This window comes from Vanacampus margaritifer, chromosome 16 (genome assembly GCF_051991255.1).
Source record: "Vanacampus margaritifer isolate UIUO_Vmar chromosome 16, RoL_Vmar_1.0, whole genome shotgun sequence".
Classification (NCBI taxonomy): Eukaryota; Metazoa; Chordata; class Actinopteri; order Syngnathiformes; family Syngnathidae; genus Vanacampus; species Vanacampus margaritifer.
This window is the reverse complement of record NC_135447.1, coordinates 3827499-3845005: the sequence shown is the minus strand read 5'-3', so window position 1 is coordinate 3845005 and position 17507 is coordinate 3827499. Positions and strand designations below refer to the sequence as shown.

General features: G+C 38.8%; 1 protein-coding gene across 12 annotated transcripts in view; it reads right to left on the bottom strand.

The window, feature by feature from the left end:
* Positions 1-339: 339 nt before the first annotated feature.
* The window catches only part of tcf7 (transcription factor 7), a 47628-nt gene continuing 30460 nt past the window's right edge, over positions 340-17507 (bottom strand). For 2 of the 12 annotated variants that reach the window (XM_077547349.1, XM_077547345.1), the window contains 10 exons: positions 13125-13251; positions 10618-10705; positions 7166-7258; positions 5793-5912; positions 4802-4964; positions 4529-4636; positions 4371-4403; positions 3110-3158; positions 2476-2548; positions 340-2007 (listed from right to left, as the gene is read on the bottom strand). In XM_077547349.1, the coding sequence (XP_077403475.1) occupies positions 1809-2007; positions 2476-2548; positions 3110-3158; positions 4371-4403; positions 4529-4636; positions 4802-4964; positions 5793-5912; positions 7166-7258; positions 10618-10705; positions 13125-13251 (1053 nt within the window). In that variant the 3' untranslated portion in view covers positions 340-1808. Of the gene's footprint in view, positions 2032-2475; positions 2549-3109; positions 3159-4370; positions 4404-4528; positions 4637-4801; positions 4965-5792; positions 5913-7165; positions 7259-10617; positions 10706-13124; positions 13252-17507 lie in introns of all 12 variants that reach the window. The other 10 variants (XM_077547350.1, XM_077547346.1, XM_077547347.1 and 7 more) reach the window with 10 other exon arrangements.

Here is a 17507-nt window from a genome sequence, read left to right as displayed (position 1 = left end):
GTATGAGATGATCTTACGTGAAATTAAATGACTTGCAAAAAAAAAATGTTGCAAGTGTGTGTAAATATAAATAAATATATATATATATGCACACACTGCATTTAAAAAAAAAATAAATCATTTGGTGTTTTTAATAAATTCTATTGGAATTAGACTAAATGTTAAGTACAGATATTTGTCAATACGCATACAATTATTTCAGTGTATGGCTGCAACAAAATGTTATTTTGTCTTTTTCCATTTTTTTTTTTTAAAGAATTCTCTTACAAAAACAAACTATTCAAATGGGATTTTTCTGACAGTTTTTTGGGCACTTACAAACAACAGAAGCGCAAGATGTATATTGAACAATTTTAATACGTCAAAACAAAATTTGTGAAATGTGTGTGTTTATATATATATATATATATATATATATATATAAACCCAACAGGATTCAAGGTGTGTTTTGGTGGGACATTTCAAAGCAACATCGCGGAAATGAGAACTTTGCATATGAATGCAACAAGAACGAATATGAAAACACTTAAAAATATTGCTTTAAGCTACAGACGCCACTAAAAATGTTTTTAAGCCTTTTTTTTAAATTTTTTTTTACATAAACTTAGAAAAGTTAACTACAGGAACTTTCTGACATCGATTTAAAAAACAAATTTTACAACATGTAATAGAATAGTACCCATTTGGTCGTCTTATGAGATTGTTTACAAAATGTTCAGTCAAAACACTGAGAGGGGTGGGGGGGCTAAAGACATTGGAAAAAAATAAAATAACGATAATCCCTCTCAGGCTTGGTCACCAGCAACATTTCTGATCTTTGAAATAAGCCAGCACAAAATGTGAAAGTGCCTAATAGTTGAACATATTTGATGAAACGCTGTCAGAAGGAAGAATGGATGGTTGGCTCCAAAGTCCACACAGACACGAAATACTTCTTGTGTAAGCATTTAGCCTGTCAGTTGTATACCAAAGCACTGGGGGGCGCCATAACCCCTCACATTTCTAATGTCTGAAAAGGGGAATCGTTGGTTAATCAAATGTACTTATTGAAAAGTTCCATACACAATAAAAATTGTGAGATTGTCTTTTTCATCTGAAACACAATAAATAGTTTAATTTATCATTAATTATTTAACAGTTATTTTTAAATACAAAGTCAACTTTTTGGGGGGGATTGCCAGGTTTTGTACTTAAAAGTTAAAAATATATTTTATGTAAAAACATATGGAGAAAAGATGTTTAATTTGAGCAGAAACTAAACAAAAAAAAAGAGAAAAAAACGTTCCTGATTGTATTTGATCATTTTTAACCAAAAAAAAACAAACCCTGCTTTTGTCTATAAGCATTTTTTCCTGATTTATATGCACTATTTTATTATTGTATACATTTTAAAAGATTAAAAAAAAAAAAAAACAGTTTCCTGTCTGTGCGCAACATAGTGTCGAAAAAGTGTTTTTAAAGACTATTTCATTAGCCAAATCCTGAAAGTCATTTTAAATTTATTGTCACAATATAAACAAAAATTGTGCATGCTCATTTTTTTCTTCTTTATTTCCGTGTGGATTGTCAGTCCAAAATTGAGGTCATGGGAAATCCGCAGAAGTTGACTCGAGGCAACTCAACGCGTTTGTGGAATTTGTTGTGTTTCTTCTTGTTTTTTGAGCAAGTGTGCTATTAGGCTAGCGACTTGTGTTTGTGTGGACTTTTATTTTCTATTTTTTTTTTTACCCGGCAACTCCCTGCTGTACACATTTTGATAGTTTTTTTCCCCCTTCTCCTGGCCACCCAGGAAAAGCAAGCGACACCAGTCACGTGGCCGACAGCTTGCGTTTGGCCGTGGCAGAAGAGGGGCGAGAGGAGCGCTGATGTACTTGTTGTTGGTAGAGGGGTCCGCGGGCGAGGGCGGCGGGCGAGGGCGGCGGCGTGGAGTCTACGCCACTTAAATGTGAACAAGTTGGGCTCGCGCAGCCTCCTCCTTGAATGTAGCGAACGCACTTTTTCTTCCTCCTAAGGACAGTCACAGACAGTTATCTGGGAATAAACCCGGATGGCACAATGTCAATAACCACAAAAATACAACACAAAACATACACATGTACTATACAACACACACACTCATGTGGAAAAACTAGACTCATTTTTTCCCCCCGCATTAGTACTCGCCCATCCCTAAAAAAAAACTTTAATTTAATATAACATTTACAAAAAGACAGTCCATTTCATTAATGTATTTCTTACAAACAACTTTTGGGTTAGTTGAATCGACTTTCTGAGCAGAGTTAGGAGAGTTAGCTTAGCATAGAGGCTGGAAGTGTTAGCACAAAGAGTGGGAACTGGCCTTGCTAAGCTAACGCGCTAAGCTAACGCGCTAAGCTAACGCGCTAAGCTAACGCGCTAAGCTAACAGGTGGTGTGTTTTAGTTGGATGGGGTGAAAATGGGTTTTGGTGGTGTACATGGTGGCGGGTTTTACACACCTGCAGGGACCGCACCAATCTGTCTGCTGCTTGAGGCCAAAGCGAGCTCGACATTTCTTAGGTGAGCCGGGCTCTGAGCCGCAACAACAACAAACAAGGACAGAGACCAAGACCAAGAAGACCAGCAAAGACGCACAGGAAGAAGAGGAAGAAGCATCAAAATGGCTGCCATGCGGGGCTAACGTTAGTGACAAACACACACTGTTAATACACACGAGTGAGTCAGACATTTTTTGCGCAGAGCTGAAAAACGAGAGGTGTGAAGTCTTTTACGCAGCAACCCGGCCAAGCATTATTTCACATAGCGACACTGCATTCCATAATAAGTTAGGGTTAGTGTGAAAAATTTCTCCTTTCACACAGAGATTTTGCAGAAAAGAACATCTGTAATTTCACACCATAACCCAGCAAAAAAAGGCAGGACATTTCACACGGCAACACTGCATCTCACAGTAATAATAATAATTGCATTAGTGTAATATACTATCAAATTAGCAAGGTAGTGGTTACATTGCTAGCACTACCGAGCTGATAGCTACTGTATGCTGCTGGCGCAATTTTCTTTTTATAAACGAGACTAATGTGGCGCTACCGCAATGTTAGCATATTATTAGCTTAGCGTTAGCATCTGTACCTGTGTTGGAGTCTTGCTGCTTCTCCCTTTTCCTCCTCTTCTTCTTTCCCTGCAGGAGGACACACATGAACTGACTCAATGGAAGATTATAAAGGTATATTAATCAATTTTGAGTATAAAAATAGCATTAAATATACTTATCAGCATCCGTCACATTTGTAGCGACTATAGCTTTTTTTTTTACAGTATGACACGCACCGGTCACTTTGTTAGGGACACTCGCACAAGTTATGACATCCAGTATAAGTTATCTAAGAAATTAACGTTATTATGGCCGTCATTCTTTTTCTTTTTGTGCTAATTGTTTTTGGCAAGTTTTGATGGGCATATTCAAGTAAAATTATTTTTAACCCCACCACAGTTCCATTATGTTACAATATAATATACTAAATGTAATTTTATAACATCATTCTTTCTGTTAGAGAGGATAGTAATAGTAAATGCTTAAAATAGTATGTTTTTGTTTTAATTACAAAAAGTCGACTATCAAATAACTTTTTAACCATGAAAAGGTAGAATTGTCAAATTTACATGTGACATTATCACAATATTAATTACATTTTAAATATAGATTTTTTTCCCCCTTAATGTAATCATATTTTCATTAATTCACTTTACTTTTTATTCAGAAAAAAGTCCTATTTTATATTTAAACTACTTTACATTTAATTAAAGTACCGTTCATTTTAAGTGTAAAAATGAAACAAAATATAAAATACTTTCCAGCATCATTATAAGAGATTTTTTTTATTTTGAAAAATAATTAATTTGATTGTAAATGTGTAAAATATATTTTTTTACTTTTGAATATCAATTTGTTGAAATTTAAATTTGAAAAATTACATAAATACAATTTTATACTTGCATGAATTTTTCAACTTTTCAATAACTATTTGTTAAAATTTAAATGAAAAAAAATATTTAAAACAAATATTTTTCCAGTTAAAAAAAACAAATTATTCATGAATGTTTAAAAAAAAAAAAGGAATCCCTAATAACGTGTCCTGCAAGCATGATGACATCATCGTCTTTGTAAACGTGTGTGTGTGTGTGTGTGTGTGTGTTTTCCCGTGGTGCTGATGTCACGGGGTGTGCTGATAACCATAGCAACATGCAAGCCGCCTCGCCGCCGCCCCTCGCAAGGAAGGAAGCATGCGGAGCGAACGCCGTGCGGCCGTCGTTAATATTACCCACAATCCCTTTCATGCACGCTTGCCTATTGGCCCCGCCCCCCCCCAGTACAGACAAGACGAGTCCCTACCCAATCGGCTTTACTCTTTTCGCCTGCCGCCTCCTGCAACAGGTCAACAGCACACTTAGTGCAACACATGCTGTGCTGCCGTGCGTGCGTGTGTGTGTGTGTGTGTGCATGTGAGGAAGAGGAGGGCGAAGACGATGAAGATGCGACGGCGGTCTTACGTAATTGTCGCGTGCAGACCAGGTGGGGTAGAGCTGCATGTGCAGTTGTCTTTCCTTGCGTGCCAGCTCGTAGTACTTGGCCTGCTCCTCGCGCGTCAGCGCGTGCCACTGCACACGCACACACAATGAGTCAAGTCAAAACACCGTTGCCATTACGACCTACGGACTACTTTAAGGCTCGTGTTTGAAATGATAAACAAAAAACAATGTAACTGTTCAACTTTTTTTTTTTATCCCGTCTAAGCAAATACGTGCGTGCGTGTGCGTGCGTACCCTTCGCCCGAGTATCTGGTTGATGGCGGCGCTCTCCTTGAGCGTGCACTCGGCGATGACTTTGGCCCTCATCTCCTTCATGTAGAGCATGAAGGCGTTGAGCGGCTTCTTGATGACGGGCTTCTTGGGTTCCTTCTCCCGTTTGGCCTCCACGTGCGGCTTCCTGACCAGTGAGGAGGAAGATGGAGACTTGTGTGTTTGTTTAGAGCGCCTCCTGCAGTTGTAACATTGAACTACCGCTGCGGTTTTATAGCCGTTTGTTTGCTAGCGAGCGGGACCACGCAAAAAACACCCATATATATATATATATATATATATATATAATAAAATAAATTAATAAAATAAGTAAAAGGGCGTAAAATCAATACAGTTGGAATACGTAATTTAAAATATTAGCACAACACATTCGCCTGGCAACAGAAATATTACAAGTTGATATACTGTAGCATCAAAATTATTTTAATAAAATAAAATTATTACATAGTATAATTTCACTTAAAGGGGTATTTGACTCACTGAACCATTTTCAGAAGTAAAAAGTTAATATTTTTGTCCAGAATGAATTTGGTAACTAACTTCATTATTTTTCAATTAATTGTTATTTTTCAATTGTACAATTAATACCTTGAAACGTAATTCTTCCAAAGGAAGTAGGTAACAACCAGTTTGCTGACCACACCCAGAAATCAGGTAAGCCATGATTGGTTGTTAGCTACTTCCTCAGAACAGGTGATGTCACCTTCAATCGACAGCAAGTGGGAAAAAAAATCGTTTATAGGTATTAATTATACATGAAAAATAATGATGTTATCAAATTAATTCTGGACAAACTTTTTTACTGCTGAAAATAGCTCAATGAAGCTCAATCAAGGCCAAATTCAGCTTTGTGTTTGTTTCATTTAGTTGGAATATGTCACCGGGAGAGATCGTTGAGCAGTAACGTTAGCTAAATGCTAATGCTAACACCATAGGGGAGGCGCGCGGTACTTACGCGTACATGCCCCTATCGTAATGCTCGTGCTCCTGTTTGCCTGAAGGGGGCATGATGGCGGGGTGCGGGATGCCCGTGGGGTGCATGCCTGAAGGGCCCAGCATCAGAGAGTGAGAGAACCTGACCACAAAATAAAATAAAATTTAAAAAAAAACACAATCAAACATAATAGTTCTGATGATAAGAATCATAATGGCAGCCAAAGAGGAACTGAGCCAAGTAGCGCGACACAAGAAGGTAAACAAACGGTGCACAACAGCTATCATCATTCGCTGTCTACCAATCAACATCTAGTTCTGTCCTTTTTGCCCACTTTTCCTTTTTCCAGTGGAAACAGATCCAAAATGTTTTTCAAGCGAATATGATTTACACCAGCCTGTTTTCCATGTTTCTCTCCACTAACACACCTGATTCCCGATCAGGATCGTTATCAGGCTTCTGCAAAGCTTGCTGATGAGCTGATCATTAGATTCAGCTGCGCTGAAGGAGGGCGACATGGAAAACAGGCAGGATAGGGGGCTCTCGAGGACCCAACTTGGCCACGCCCTGCTTTATATGTAGTCAACGCTCCACTAGAGGGAGTCCTAGCTGAATGTTAGTTAAGAGAAGCGGCAACGACAAAATGGAAATAAATACAGTAAAAAAAAGTTTTAAAAAGTGTCAGGTAGTAACTTAGAAAATAAAAATAATGATTCATATATAGCAATTCAGAATAACATATTTAAAATAAATAAATAAATACATCCATCCACTATCTGAACTGCACTTTTAAAAAATATATAGCACTAGTTTTAAACTTACTTTTATAAATGGCATAAAAAAAAAACACTTTCTTTTCAACTGCATGAGCTAGCAACAGAAAAACACAAAATCAATAAATTACAATAATTGTTTTAAACTGCATGAGCTGGCAACTTAGAAATGCAAAATGAAATAAATAAATTTAAAAAATAATTCAGTTTTTTTTTTTTTTTTTTAAACAAACGCTCCCATTGTAGCTACACTTTTGCCATCTCGTGTTTATGCATTAAAAATGCACTCATTGGATTAAAGGAGGAATTTTCACATTGAAATCTGGTCTCATTTGGGATGCTTTGACTTGTAGTAAAGCTTTGAGTCATCTGGTCTCATGCACGTCTAAAACAAAACAGCACACATGCGGCACTTGCGACAAAAAAAAGGCACTTTGGGGCCTCATTTGACTTGCCTTTAAAAGGTGAAAGCAAAAATGAAATGACTATCAAAGCGAACACGGACTTCAGCAGATGAGTAGCGACTTGGAATTGTTTTTTTCATTTTTTTGAGGGAGGGGGGGGGGGGGGGGCTTTTTTTTTTTTTCTTGCAGCAGGCGGCGGGCTAACCTGCCGCAGTACCTGGAGTAGGATGAGGCGGCGGGAAGGTTGGAGGGGAAGGACTGTCGGAAGCCGCACGACGACAGAGCGGCGGGGTACACCGTCTGCTTCTGCCTACCACAGCACAGCACAACCACAACACACATGCGCTTCACTTACTCGTACGACTTTACGGCAATGTCAATATAAAGTAGCAAAGGCACAAAATAGTCAATAATTTTTTTTAAATACAATTTAAAAAGTAAAAAAAAAAAAAAACTAAATAAAACCATATTTAAAAAATAAAAAGGTAAATAATATAATAACAGTACATCAACTCATTTGCTCCCAAAAACGTAAATACATAAATGTTTTAAGTGTCCCGGAGTGTATTTATACGTTTTTATGTTGTTTTTATGCTAGAGCATACAGAAGGCCTTGATGCAGCCTCTCAACAGGAAAAGAGATGAACCAGGGCCATGTCGAAAAAACCCTCAATTGCTCACAATTCTAAATAGATTTGTGAATAATGATGAAACTATATTCTAATGCTAATTGCTGCAAAACGGAAACAAATATACAGTAATTTCTGGACTACAAGCCGCTACTTTTTTTTCCCACTTGCATTCGACCCTGCGGCTAATACAAAGGTGCGGCTTATCCATCAGATCACAATGGGGCGCACTATAAAGGAAGCGCAAGAGCGTCAGGCAGAGCAAAACAAACCAAGTGAGCCCAAATACAGTAGGAGAGACAGAACGAGAGTGAGACAATTTGCACCCTCATTATGGAAAATAAATATATATATGCGGTAACATTAAAAACACCTGCGGCTTACAGTCGGGTGCGGCTTATATGTGTAGTATTCCCCAAATGTAGCTAGCGCGGCTTATAGTAGGTTCCATGTTTTTATAGCAATAGAACGGAATATACTGGGGGCCTTGCAAAATCAAGTAAAACAACCAGGAGTGAAGGGGATTGCTTCTGTGAAAATGGCTGGGAGTGAATGAGTTAATAAAATACAACAGTAATCAAAATGAAAAAATGTAATACATTTACATCGTGGTTTCGTAGTAAAAGAGTGCAAGTACTTGACTGGCCCGCCAGCAGTCCAGACCTGTCTCCCATTGAAAATGTGTGGCACATTATAAAGTACTAAACACGACAGAGACGCTGGACTGTTGAGGAAATCAAGTTGTACATCAAGCAAAGAATTCCACCTACAAAGTGTCAACAATTAGTATCCTTAGTTCCCAATGATTATTAAGTGTTGCCAAAAAGGAAAGGAGATGCAACACAACGGTGAATATCGCACAAAATTGCTGATTATGTCAAGTGAACCAACATTCTTACTACCCAATCTAACAAGACTTTTTTTTTTTTTTTTTATATTGTGTGCGGTTAGAGCTAGAGATAAAGAAAAAAGGTATCCAAGGAACAAATCGCATGTGTGAAAGAATCTTCTGTTGAATCTAATTTGAGGCTGTGAAGCATAGAGAGCCTCTGCAGGAGGATCCGAGGGGGGTCACCGTTGACAGCTGTGTGTCACTGTGAGGCGCACACACACACACGGGGGGTGTGTATGGAACGCAGGCCAGAGAGCCTTTGATATGTAGTGGGCCCCGCCCCCCTTTTACAAATCTTTTTTTCAACAAACGCACTCACGCGTAACGTCACACGCCACCAAGCTAATGGCAACAGCGTATGTTAAAAGTTCGGTTTGAGAACGGACTATAACGTCTTCATGTGTTGCAGGAGCTCAAACTTGAGTTTTTTTATGTTGACGTATCACGTAAGATCGTAAATTTGGTTTTGGACCGAATAACTTGTTTGCGTGTGCCTAGTAATATAAGATAAAAGTCAGATTTCGGTACGGTTTATAAATATAATGAATACATTATAAAAACAAACTACAAAAAAATAGTTAAAACCAATTCAATAAAACATGCATGCTAAAAGTGCAACCTTAGTTGGACTAATTTATGTAGATAAATAAAATAATTACTAAAACCACAAAAAACTATAACAATGAATTAATATATTAAGTAAAATAGTAAATAAAAATGCTAATTAAATAAAGCACTTAATTAATTAATTAATACAATCAATAGTAAATAAACCAAAAATAATGGTAAATGAATAAAATAAAAAAAATGAAGGAAAAGGAGTTAAGTCAAAAATAAATAGAAATTAAATACAATATGGGTACTAAAAATCCAGTTGAACTAACATTTACGTTTATCTGGGCAGGCTAGCGCGTGCTAAAAATCGTGGTTAATTCAATGAGTGACGTTTTCTGTTCTGACGCGTTCTCCCACTTCCTAAGAAGACGATACGCTAAAACAAGAAGCTAATCCAAGCTAATCTGTCAAACATCAGGGAGTACACGAGCATTAAAGATGTTTGACATTTCCGCCAATCCTTCGCCTTCAATAAAAAACATTGTCGAACAAGCAGATCATCCGGATTAAGACAGATTAGCGGTTAATAATTTCTCAGTGAAGACTTCTTGTCCGGAAAAGATAAAATTGTTGCCACTTGGAAATATCTTGGGACGAAGACTTCATTCGAAATCGTGCGTGACATTTCAGGGAAAAGTAGTCCATACATCAACAGAGGGCTGGCATTCAACAGAATGTAGTCAATTAAATAAAGAAAATCAAATGTTGTAAATTAACAAAGAAAAATAGTAAATATATACAAATATAATATGTAGTTTAAAAAATGGTTGGACAAACATTTAGGTGTTGTTTATGATAAAACTTCAGTTTCAGTGACATATTTATGTGCGCCAACCAACTCATTTTGATCAACCTATTTAATTACGTAAAAATGTTTTTATTGCAACTGCCAAATAAGCAGCAACTTTCCATTTTAGATCAAACAAAAGCCTCTTTGGCGATAATTCGATTTTTGGTTAGTAAACCATCACAAGACTTTGTGTTTGTCAGGCAGTGCCGCTTGAGCGGTCCACATTCCAGAGGTCACAAGTGGATCGGCGGATCAAGGAAAAATGGCTTCCACCACAAGGTGACCTCCAGTTAGCCGCAGCGACAGGTGAAATGCTAATGTATGAATGCACATTATTTTAAAACGTCCATTTTTTAAAAAAATTCTAACATAGTTAAGCATTTCTAAATGCCAAAAGCAAAATTAGTGTTGGCCTAATCATTTAAAAATGACATCTTTACATGTCTATGACAATGCTTTGTATTTTTAGTACGATCTTCACGCTACTAATCTACTCGCAGGTGTTTCACATGCTAAATGTTGTATTGCAATGGAAGTAACATACTCATGAGTACGACTTAAGTGTGACGAGCATGTTTATGTTTATCTACAAAAGTGTCCGAGTGCAGGATGAGTTCACGTACCAACTAAAGCAGCATAAATAAAAGCTATTACCCTTTGTACAAGGTCACCGTAAGTTCAAGGGGGTCACTCACAGGTGTTGTGTGTGTGTGTGTGTGTGTGTGTGTGTACATGACACTCACCAGCCCATAGAAGGCGTGATCTGCCCGACACCGCCTGAAGGGAGAGGGTAGTATCCTGAAAGGTCCTGGGATTGATGCCTGTGAACGCCTACAGGCACATACACACAAGTACACACACAATTATGACAACTACACACAACACTTGTCGCTTTTAAGCACATCATGAGGTCGGTTTGGTGGGCCCTAGAATACATTAGGGCAATTAGCGCTATTAGCAGTGTGGGAACCTCATATTAAGCACACACAAAGACACACACTGGCACTCTGTAAGTGTGTGTGATTATACAGAGCTTTACATCTTGCTTCAAAAAGACGTTTAATTGTATTGCTTATTGGCCTCCACAAGCATAGGTGGCGCTAGGCCTACTTTCAGCCTGTTGTCCAACTGTCCAGAAGAAGGAAATCTCTTCCTTTTTTTTTTTCAACATCAGAATTGAAAGTGTTCCAGGCAAATGTAAAGGAAAAAAATATTCTTTTCTTTTTAAGAAAGTACAACATCAATAGTTATTCCAGTGTCTAGACTAACATGACTCGTTTACATTTTTTAAATTTATCTTTAAAAGGTGTGTTCTATGTGCCCCCACTAGTCCAAACACTGTATTGTATTTGAATTAAATCCACCCATTTTTATCCATCCAAGGGTGCGGCCATTTTGTCTTGTTGCTGTCGACTGAAAATGAGGGCTCAGCTTGCGAACGTCACGTGACCAAACTCAGAAAGAAGGTGAGCCATGATGGCTGTTATCATTTTAATAGGGCACACTATTGTAAATTTTTTTTTTAAACTTCTTCTTTAAAGGGATATTGGTAGTAATGAACCATTCTGCGCCATTATTTATTTTAAACACAGATCAAAATATAACATGAAAAACATACACACAGCTACTACAACTGTGCAGGCCGTTCTTCTTCTTGTTCACACAGTAAATAGTGTTGGGTGTCAGCGCGGCCCTTCAAAGGAAGTCATTTGTCAACAGGCAGCAGCTAGCATTTAGCCTGGCCCCGCCGTGTTTGCTAACCAGTGTTTGCCGCGCAGGAATGCCTGCAGATGATTGTAATTTAGACCTTGCCTCCGGGGTGGGGGGACGACTCCATTTGAGACCCCGAGAGTGACAGAGACGCAATAAACCGGGGACAGCGGCTGAGTGAGCCGTCGCCCGTCTCGTCTCCGCCGAGCTTAGGTCTCATCATCCTCCTCCATTCATCACTCTTTTTCCACACGCGTCGACTTTTATCTCTGTGCTAGTGTGTGCTAATATGCTAAAAATGCTAACTGGTATGCTATCCATACACTTATCCATCCATTTAGCCATCTATCCATATACTGTATAGACATCAACAAGACTATTTAAATAAACAAACAAACATAAATTAATAATCATTCATACAATGCATAGGTTTTATTCAACGTGCGATTTTACTGTTGGACAAAAAGGTTGACATCACTGATGATGTAACAGCAAACACGGACGAGGTGGCGAATGATATGAGGGGTGAGGTAACTTGGTGCGAGTGCGCGCGTGATGACTGACAACAATCCCAAGTAAAAAAACAGTGTCAAAAATCACGTGAGACGGTGTGAGGATGGTGAGACGTTGCATCCAGGTGTGTGCTGCGTGCGTTTCTGTGCATGTGTGTGTGTGCAGGTGTCTCGGTCTGTCATTAAGATCTGAGTCACCATACTAGAGTCATAGACAAGGTGTGTTTGCTTCCTTGGTAAAAGTGTGTTTGTATGGGGGAAAAAAAAGGGGGGAATTCCAGACACACAAGGCGGCCGATTGCCTGAGGTGCGTTAGTTTTATGTCCCACACGCAACTTTTTAAAATATGAAGCTCATTTCTTCGTCATGATTTTGCCAAGGAAATGTATCCAAAATTCAACAAAATGTAAAACTGTGATTATGTTTTTACGATGATGTGCAAAAGTGGTAGGATGCTTTTTTGGTTTGGCAATAGCAACATAAAAAAAAATTACTTAAGATGAACAATAAAAATTATATATTTATAAGAATACAGTGGATCCTGCATGTTTGTGGTTTTGCATCTGTGAATTCAACATCTTCTTCGTGATTAAATTGATGCAACAAGTTTACATTGTGAAACCAGCTATTATTAAAATAAACAAAAATAACGGAAAAAAATAACTATTTGAGCTAAATATATGCCAACTTAAAATGGTGGCCAGCCTTAAATGTTTAAAAGTCAGAGTGTGTTCATTTATAACCGTATACTGTATATGTGTGCGTAATTGCCACCCTAATTGTTTCCATCTTGTGTGTACGGGAGGTTGGCGGCCCCCCTTCGCGGTCGCCGTAGGACCACCCCTCAACATTGTCAACACACTCTACGCACAAAAAGTTTGCACAGAAACTGAGTTGGGAGTGTCACAAGGCATCAGCAAATGAATACCGAGTGACTGGAGGAGTCACAGAAAGGCACGGAGGTGGACCACCTTGGGAACTTTCATGCATCAAACACCTGCTGTGACTCTGCGTGTGTGCGTTCCTACCCGTCTTCTGACTCATGTCGGTGGGCAGGTGCGGGGGGCTGCCGCCGAAGTGATCGTTGCCGTAGGGCAGCAGCGACGTGAGCGGATGCATACCGTGAGGCTGCTGCACCACAGACACCTTGTTGGACTGTAACAACACAAGGAGAACAACAATAATGACATGAGCTACGGGAAAAAAAAGTCATCATGTCAGATGTGATGGCACGATGGCAGTATTGCTGGGGAAAAATAAAAAAATGTAAATAAATGAATATATATATATATTAGGGGTGTGAATTGCCTAGTACCTGGCGATTCGATTCGTATCACGATTCGATACCGATTAATCCCGATACAAATGTATAAATTGATTATTGCGATTTTTTTTAAAACTCAAATTTAGAAAATACTAATCAGTAAACTTGTACATGTACGCCGTAAGATTTGTATGAAAATGTATTTATTTATCTGAAACTTCAGGCTTATAACTGAGCCACTGCATTTAACAAACAGGTTGCAGTCTGTTTCATGTTTGAACAGCACTGAAATAAAATATTAAGGCTTAATGTTCCATTAATATACACATTCTTCCATGCTTAATGTGTGAATTGTAACCCTAAGTAAAACGTTTTATTGGTTATTTCCATTAAAAAATTGATGTTTAAAAATCGATTCGGCTGCATATTGAATCGATTCGAGAATTGCGCGCTGTAATATTGGCGAATAGATTTTTTCTAACACCCCTAATATATATATGAACAAAAATATATATATATATATATGAACAAAAAAAAAAATATATATATATGAACAAAAAAATAATAATTTTAAGTGAAAAAATTTATGACAGTTAAATTGTTCTTCTTTTTTTATTTAAATAATATACAAATAAAGTTCTTAAAAAAAACATTAAAATATGTATGCTTTGATGACGGATAAGAATGTGTAGAATTAAAAAAAACGTTCACGGCCATTTTCAGCAACATTTAGCATTAGCGCAGCGCTAATGCAATCACATCTAAACGCCAGATTTGTGTTGCGTCGCCACGAAAAATACTAAAAGCGTGCTGTCGTGCTAACTTTAGCGCACACACGGCCACACATCTGTCACTGCGGCTTCTCTTTCACGTGCTGGGTTCGTTTCGTTGAAGAAGAAGAAGAAGAAGAAAAAAAAAAAAAAAGAAGCGTCCCGCCTGTGCGTCCGCGTTTCCTTGCCGTAATTAGCCGCCCTTGAAGTGGCTTCCAGAGCGCCTTCCGCCTTTTCCGAGTGCGCTCGGGGGGAGGCGCTCGCCTCAACCCGGTCATTATCGGACCGCTCTGTAGTTAAGCGAGGAGGAGAAATCCCCCACTCCTCACCTCACACACACACAAACTCTTACACAACAAACACAACGTACACACACTTAGCTCAGCTACAAGCGTGCACATGCACTATGCTCGCAGAACACACACAATGTACATTGTCTCACAAAATTGGAGTGACATATTTCAAGAACAGACCTTTTCTGACAATATCAAGTAACAAAATCAGTCTGGTCTGTGTGTTGACTCACAAAGTTGGGAGTGACTCACATGCTCAAGTCATTAAGTCTCAGTTCATAAGTTTCAAACGAGTCCCAAGTTACTGCGGCGAAAATTGAGCAAGTCGAGTCGAGTCATTACTTCAATTTTCTTTAGTGGTGCCAGGACTTGAGAGTGACCAGATTGACCAGCCGCTCAGCCAATTTCTTTGACTTGGGTTCAGAGTGAAACTTTTTTTCAAGCCGTTTGGTGCTACACCCAGCAGAAACTGACTGTAAATGGAATTTGAAAACTTACCGCATCTTACTGAGCAGTTGTGACCGTCGTCTTCGTGTTATTATGTATGCGTGTATTATACTGCCCCCTGGTGACCAAGGTCTGCACACCAGACCGATCGGTCCAGAATTGTGTGGAAAAAAAAACACCACCAAACCTTTAACTTGTTATGAGTTTTAACCATTTATTTTTGATTATGGAAGGGTGATTTTACCATTTTGATTTATTTGGGCGACATAAGGGGGTAGGGGTGGGGGCACCCACTTTCTTCTAATTTCTTTTAATGTTTCATCTTTTCTAAAAGGTGAGATTAAAGACACTCGGGCCAGCGGAGGACCAAAGAGATGAGTGTTTTAATTTCCGCTTTTAATGGAATAAAAAGACAACTAAAGAATACATTAGTAGCGTGTGTGTGCGTGTGTGTGTGTGTGTGTGTGTGTGCGCGCTCTTTAGCATGTATCTTAGCATGTGTGTGTCGCATCAATACAAACGAGTGCAACGTGAGCTGTCATTAAGTGTCACGTTGACAGCGGAGGAGTGCACATAAAACACTGGTGACAATACCAACATGACTCAAAAAGGCCTTTCAAGTACACACGTACACACACACACACACACACATACGCACGCACGCACGCGCACAAACGCACGCGTATGCATTTAGCTGACAATCCAATTGATCAAGTAATTGCTGCTTTGAAGCCATTAATCTTTGATGTCATCGGCAAACAGGAAATGCATTATTCACCCACTTCCTGTGACGCATTTTGTGTTTTATTTTGAAAGTGAAACATACTTGGGGAGGTAAAGAAAGCAGATTTTGTATTTTGAAACGCGTAAGTAACGAGATGGCTTGCTTTATTGCCACAACAGCTGAAGCTTGACTTTTTTCCCCTTTTCTTTTGCAGCATGGCCTGGTCTGTTGTCACTCTTCAAAATCGAATGGGCAACCGCAATAATCCCAAAAAGTTGCAAGAATCAGTGCAGAAATGAGATCAGCCATCAATTTTCTATAGCACTTATCCTCATTAGTCCAATCAGAAGAATCAGTCCAGCGTTGTGAGCAGTAGTGTGTAACAAAAAACTTTATTTTTTTAATTTTTTTTAAACCTGACCCTTGAACTCAGCTGCATTGACCAGCAGGCTTCATTAGCATTCAAAATTAAACGGGTTCTGACAATAATGCATAAAAGTTCTAAATATGAAACTAATGTTAGCTTTTTAAGCCTAGCATTAGCGTGTCGCTGAAGAACAACACACCAGGGACCCCCCCCTCCCCCCACCCCCTTTCCAAATCTGGAAATCATTGCCTTCTCCAAATGAGAGCCTTGGTTGACATCAAAAGCAGGACCGCCGTAACAGTGCAGACGTGTTTAAAAAAAGCAACACCCCGCTCTCACCACAGACCCCCAAAACCAACCAACCCAAGAAAAAAAAAAAGTGCCCAACCCCCCACCCCAAAAAAACTTCAAGCTGTTTTCTCTTCTAAAGCCTCTTTCACGCAGAGACCCCACAAAATTGGCACATCAGAACCCCATCGGAAGACTTTAATACAAAATCCAGTGAGGCGAGATAGTGTTGCGCTTTCATGCAGACACAATAAGATTATTAGACGACAAATACAGGGATGTGATTTGACCAAAGTGAAATTATCTGAAAATTTAGCCGGGGGTCTGGGGGCCGCTGGCACCTAGCTAGGTCCAGGGCAGCGGCCTGGCGGGGGGACAAGGGGGGCATAGCCCCCCGGAGCTCATGGGTTTTCAATGCACTCACATGACTGCCTTTGCTTTTAAAAACTATCACTGAGAATATCATCATATCTAACTAATGTGATTACTAAGTTAACACATAAATAATGTTGAAGAGTTCAAATTTCATGAACAAATAATTGTATCATGACCAAATGAAAAGTAACTCATATTAGAGCATACCACAAATGTCTTTGTTATAGCAGAAGATGTTATTTGTCAGAGTCATGTGCATACACAATGAACTACAAAAAAAATAAATAAATAAATAAAAATAATCGGATTTTTTTTTGGGGGGGGGGGGGGAGATAAAAAAAGCGGAATTCCGCGAATTAGCGGAAAAATCACATCCCTGCAAATAACAGATTTTTGTCGGTGTCAGCTGTCACAAGTTCACAACATCAGTTCTTCAACCATTTGTATATTCAAGAAAGCAACACAAAAAAAAGTGAATCAAGCGGCTTTAAATGTGACGATTGCTTTTAACAACAATAGAGTGGTGGGGAAAAAGATGGGATGGTTGGAAAAATTGAATGACCTTTTAGGGAGGAATTAATAAATAAATAAAAAATCCTGGACGGCGATTGCGTCTCAAGATTGAGATGACTGATCTGTCACTCACAGTGAAAGCAGTCACTCTTCCAGATTCTCAGATGTTAAATGCCGCCACGCATCCGGAAAACAAAAAAACATCCACTCTGACAAGTTCTGAGAGTGCCCACGTCTATTTATTGCTCTTATGTAGCAAGCAAAATGCCACAAGTACAAAAAGTGCTAAAAAAGCGAAAGTATTGTGTGTCATGGATAAATCGAAATCAAAACCAATTTGTGTTAACCCCGATTACCTGCTGAAACTAGA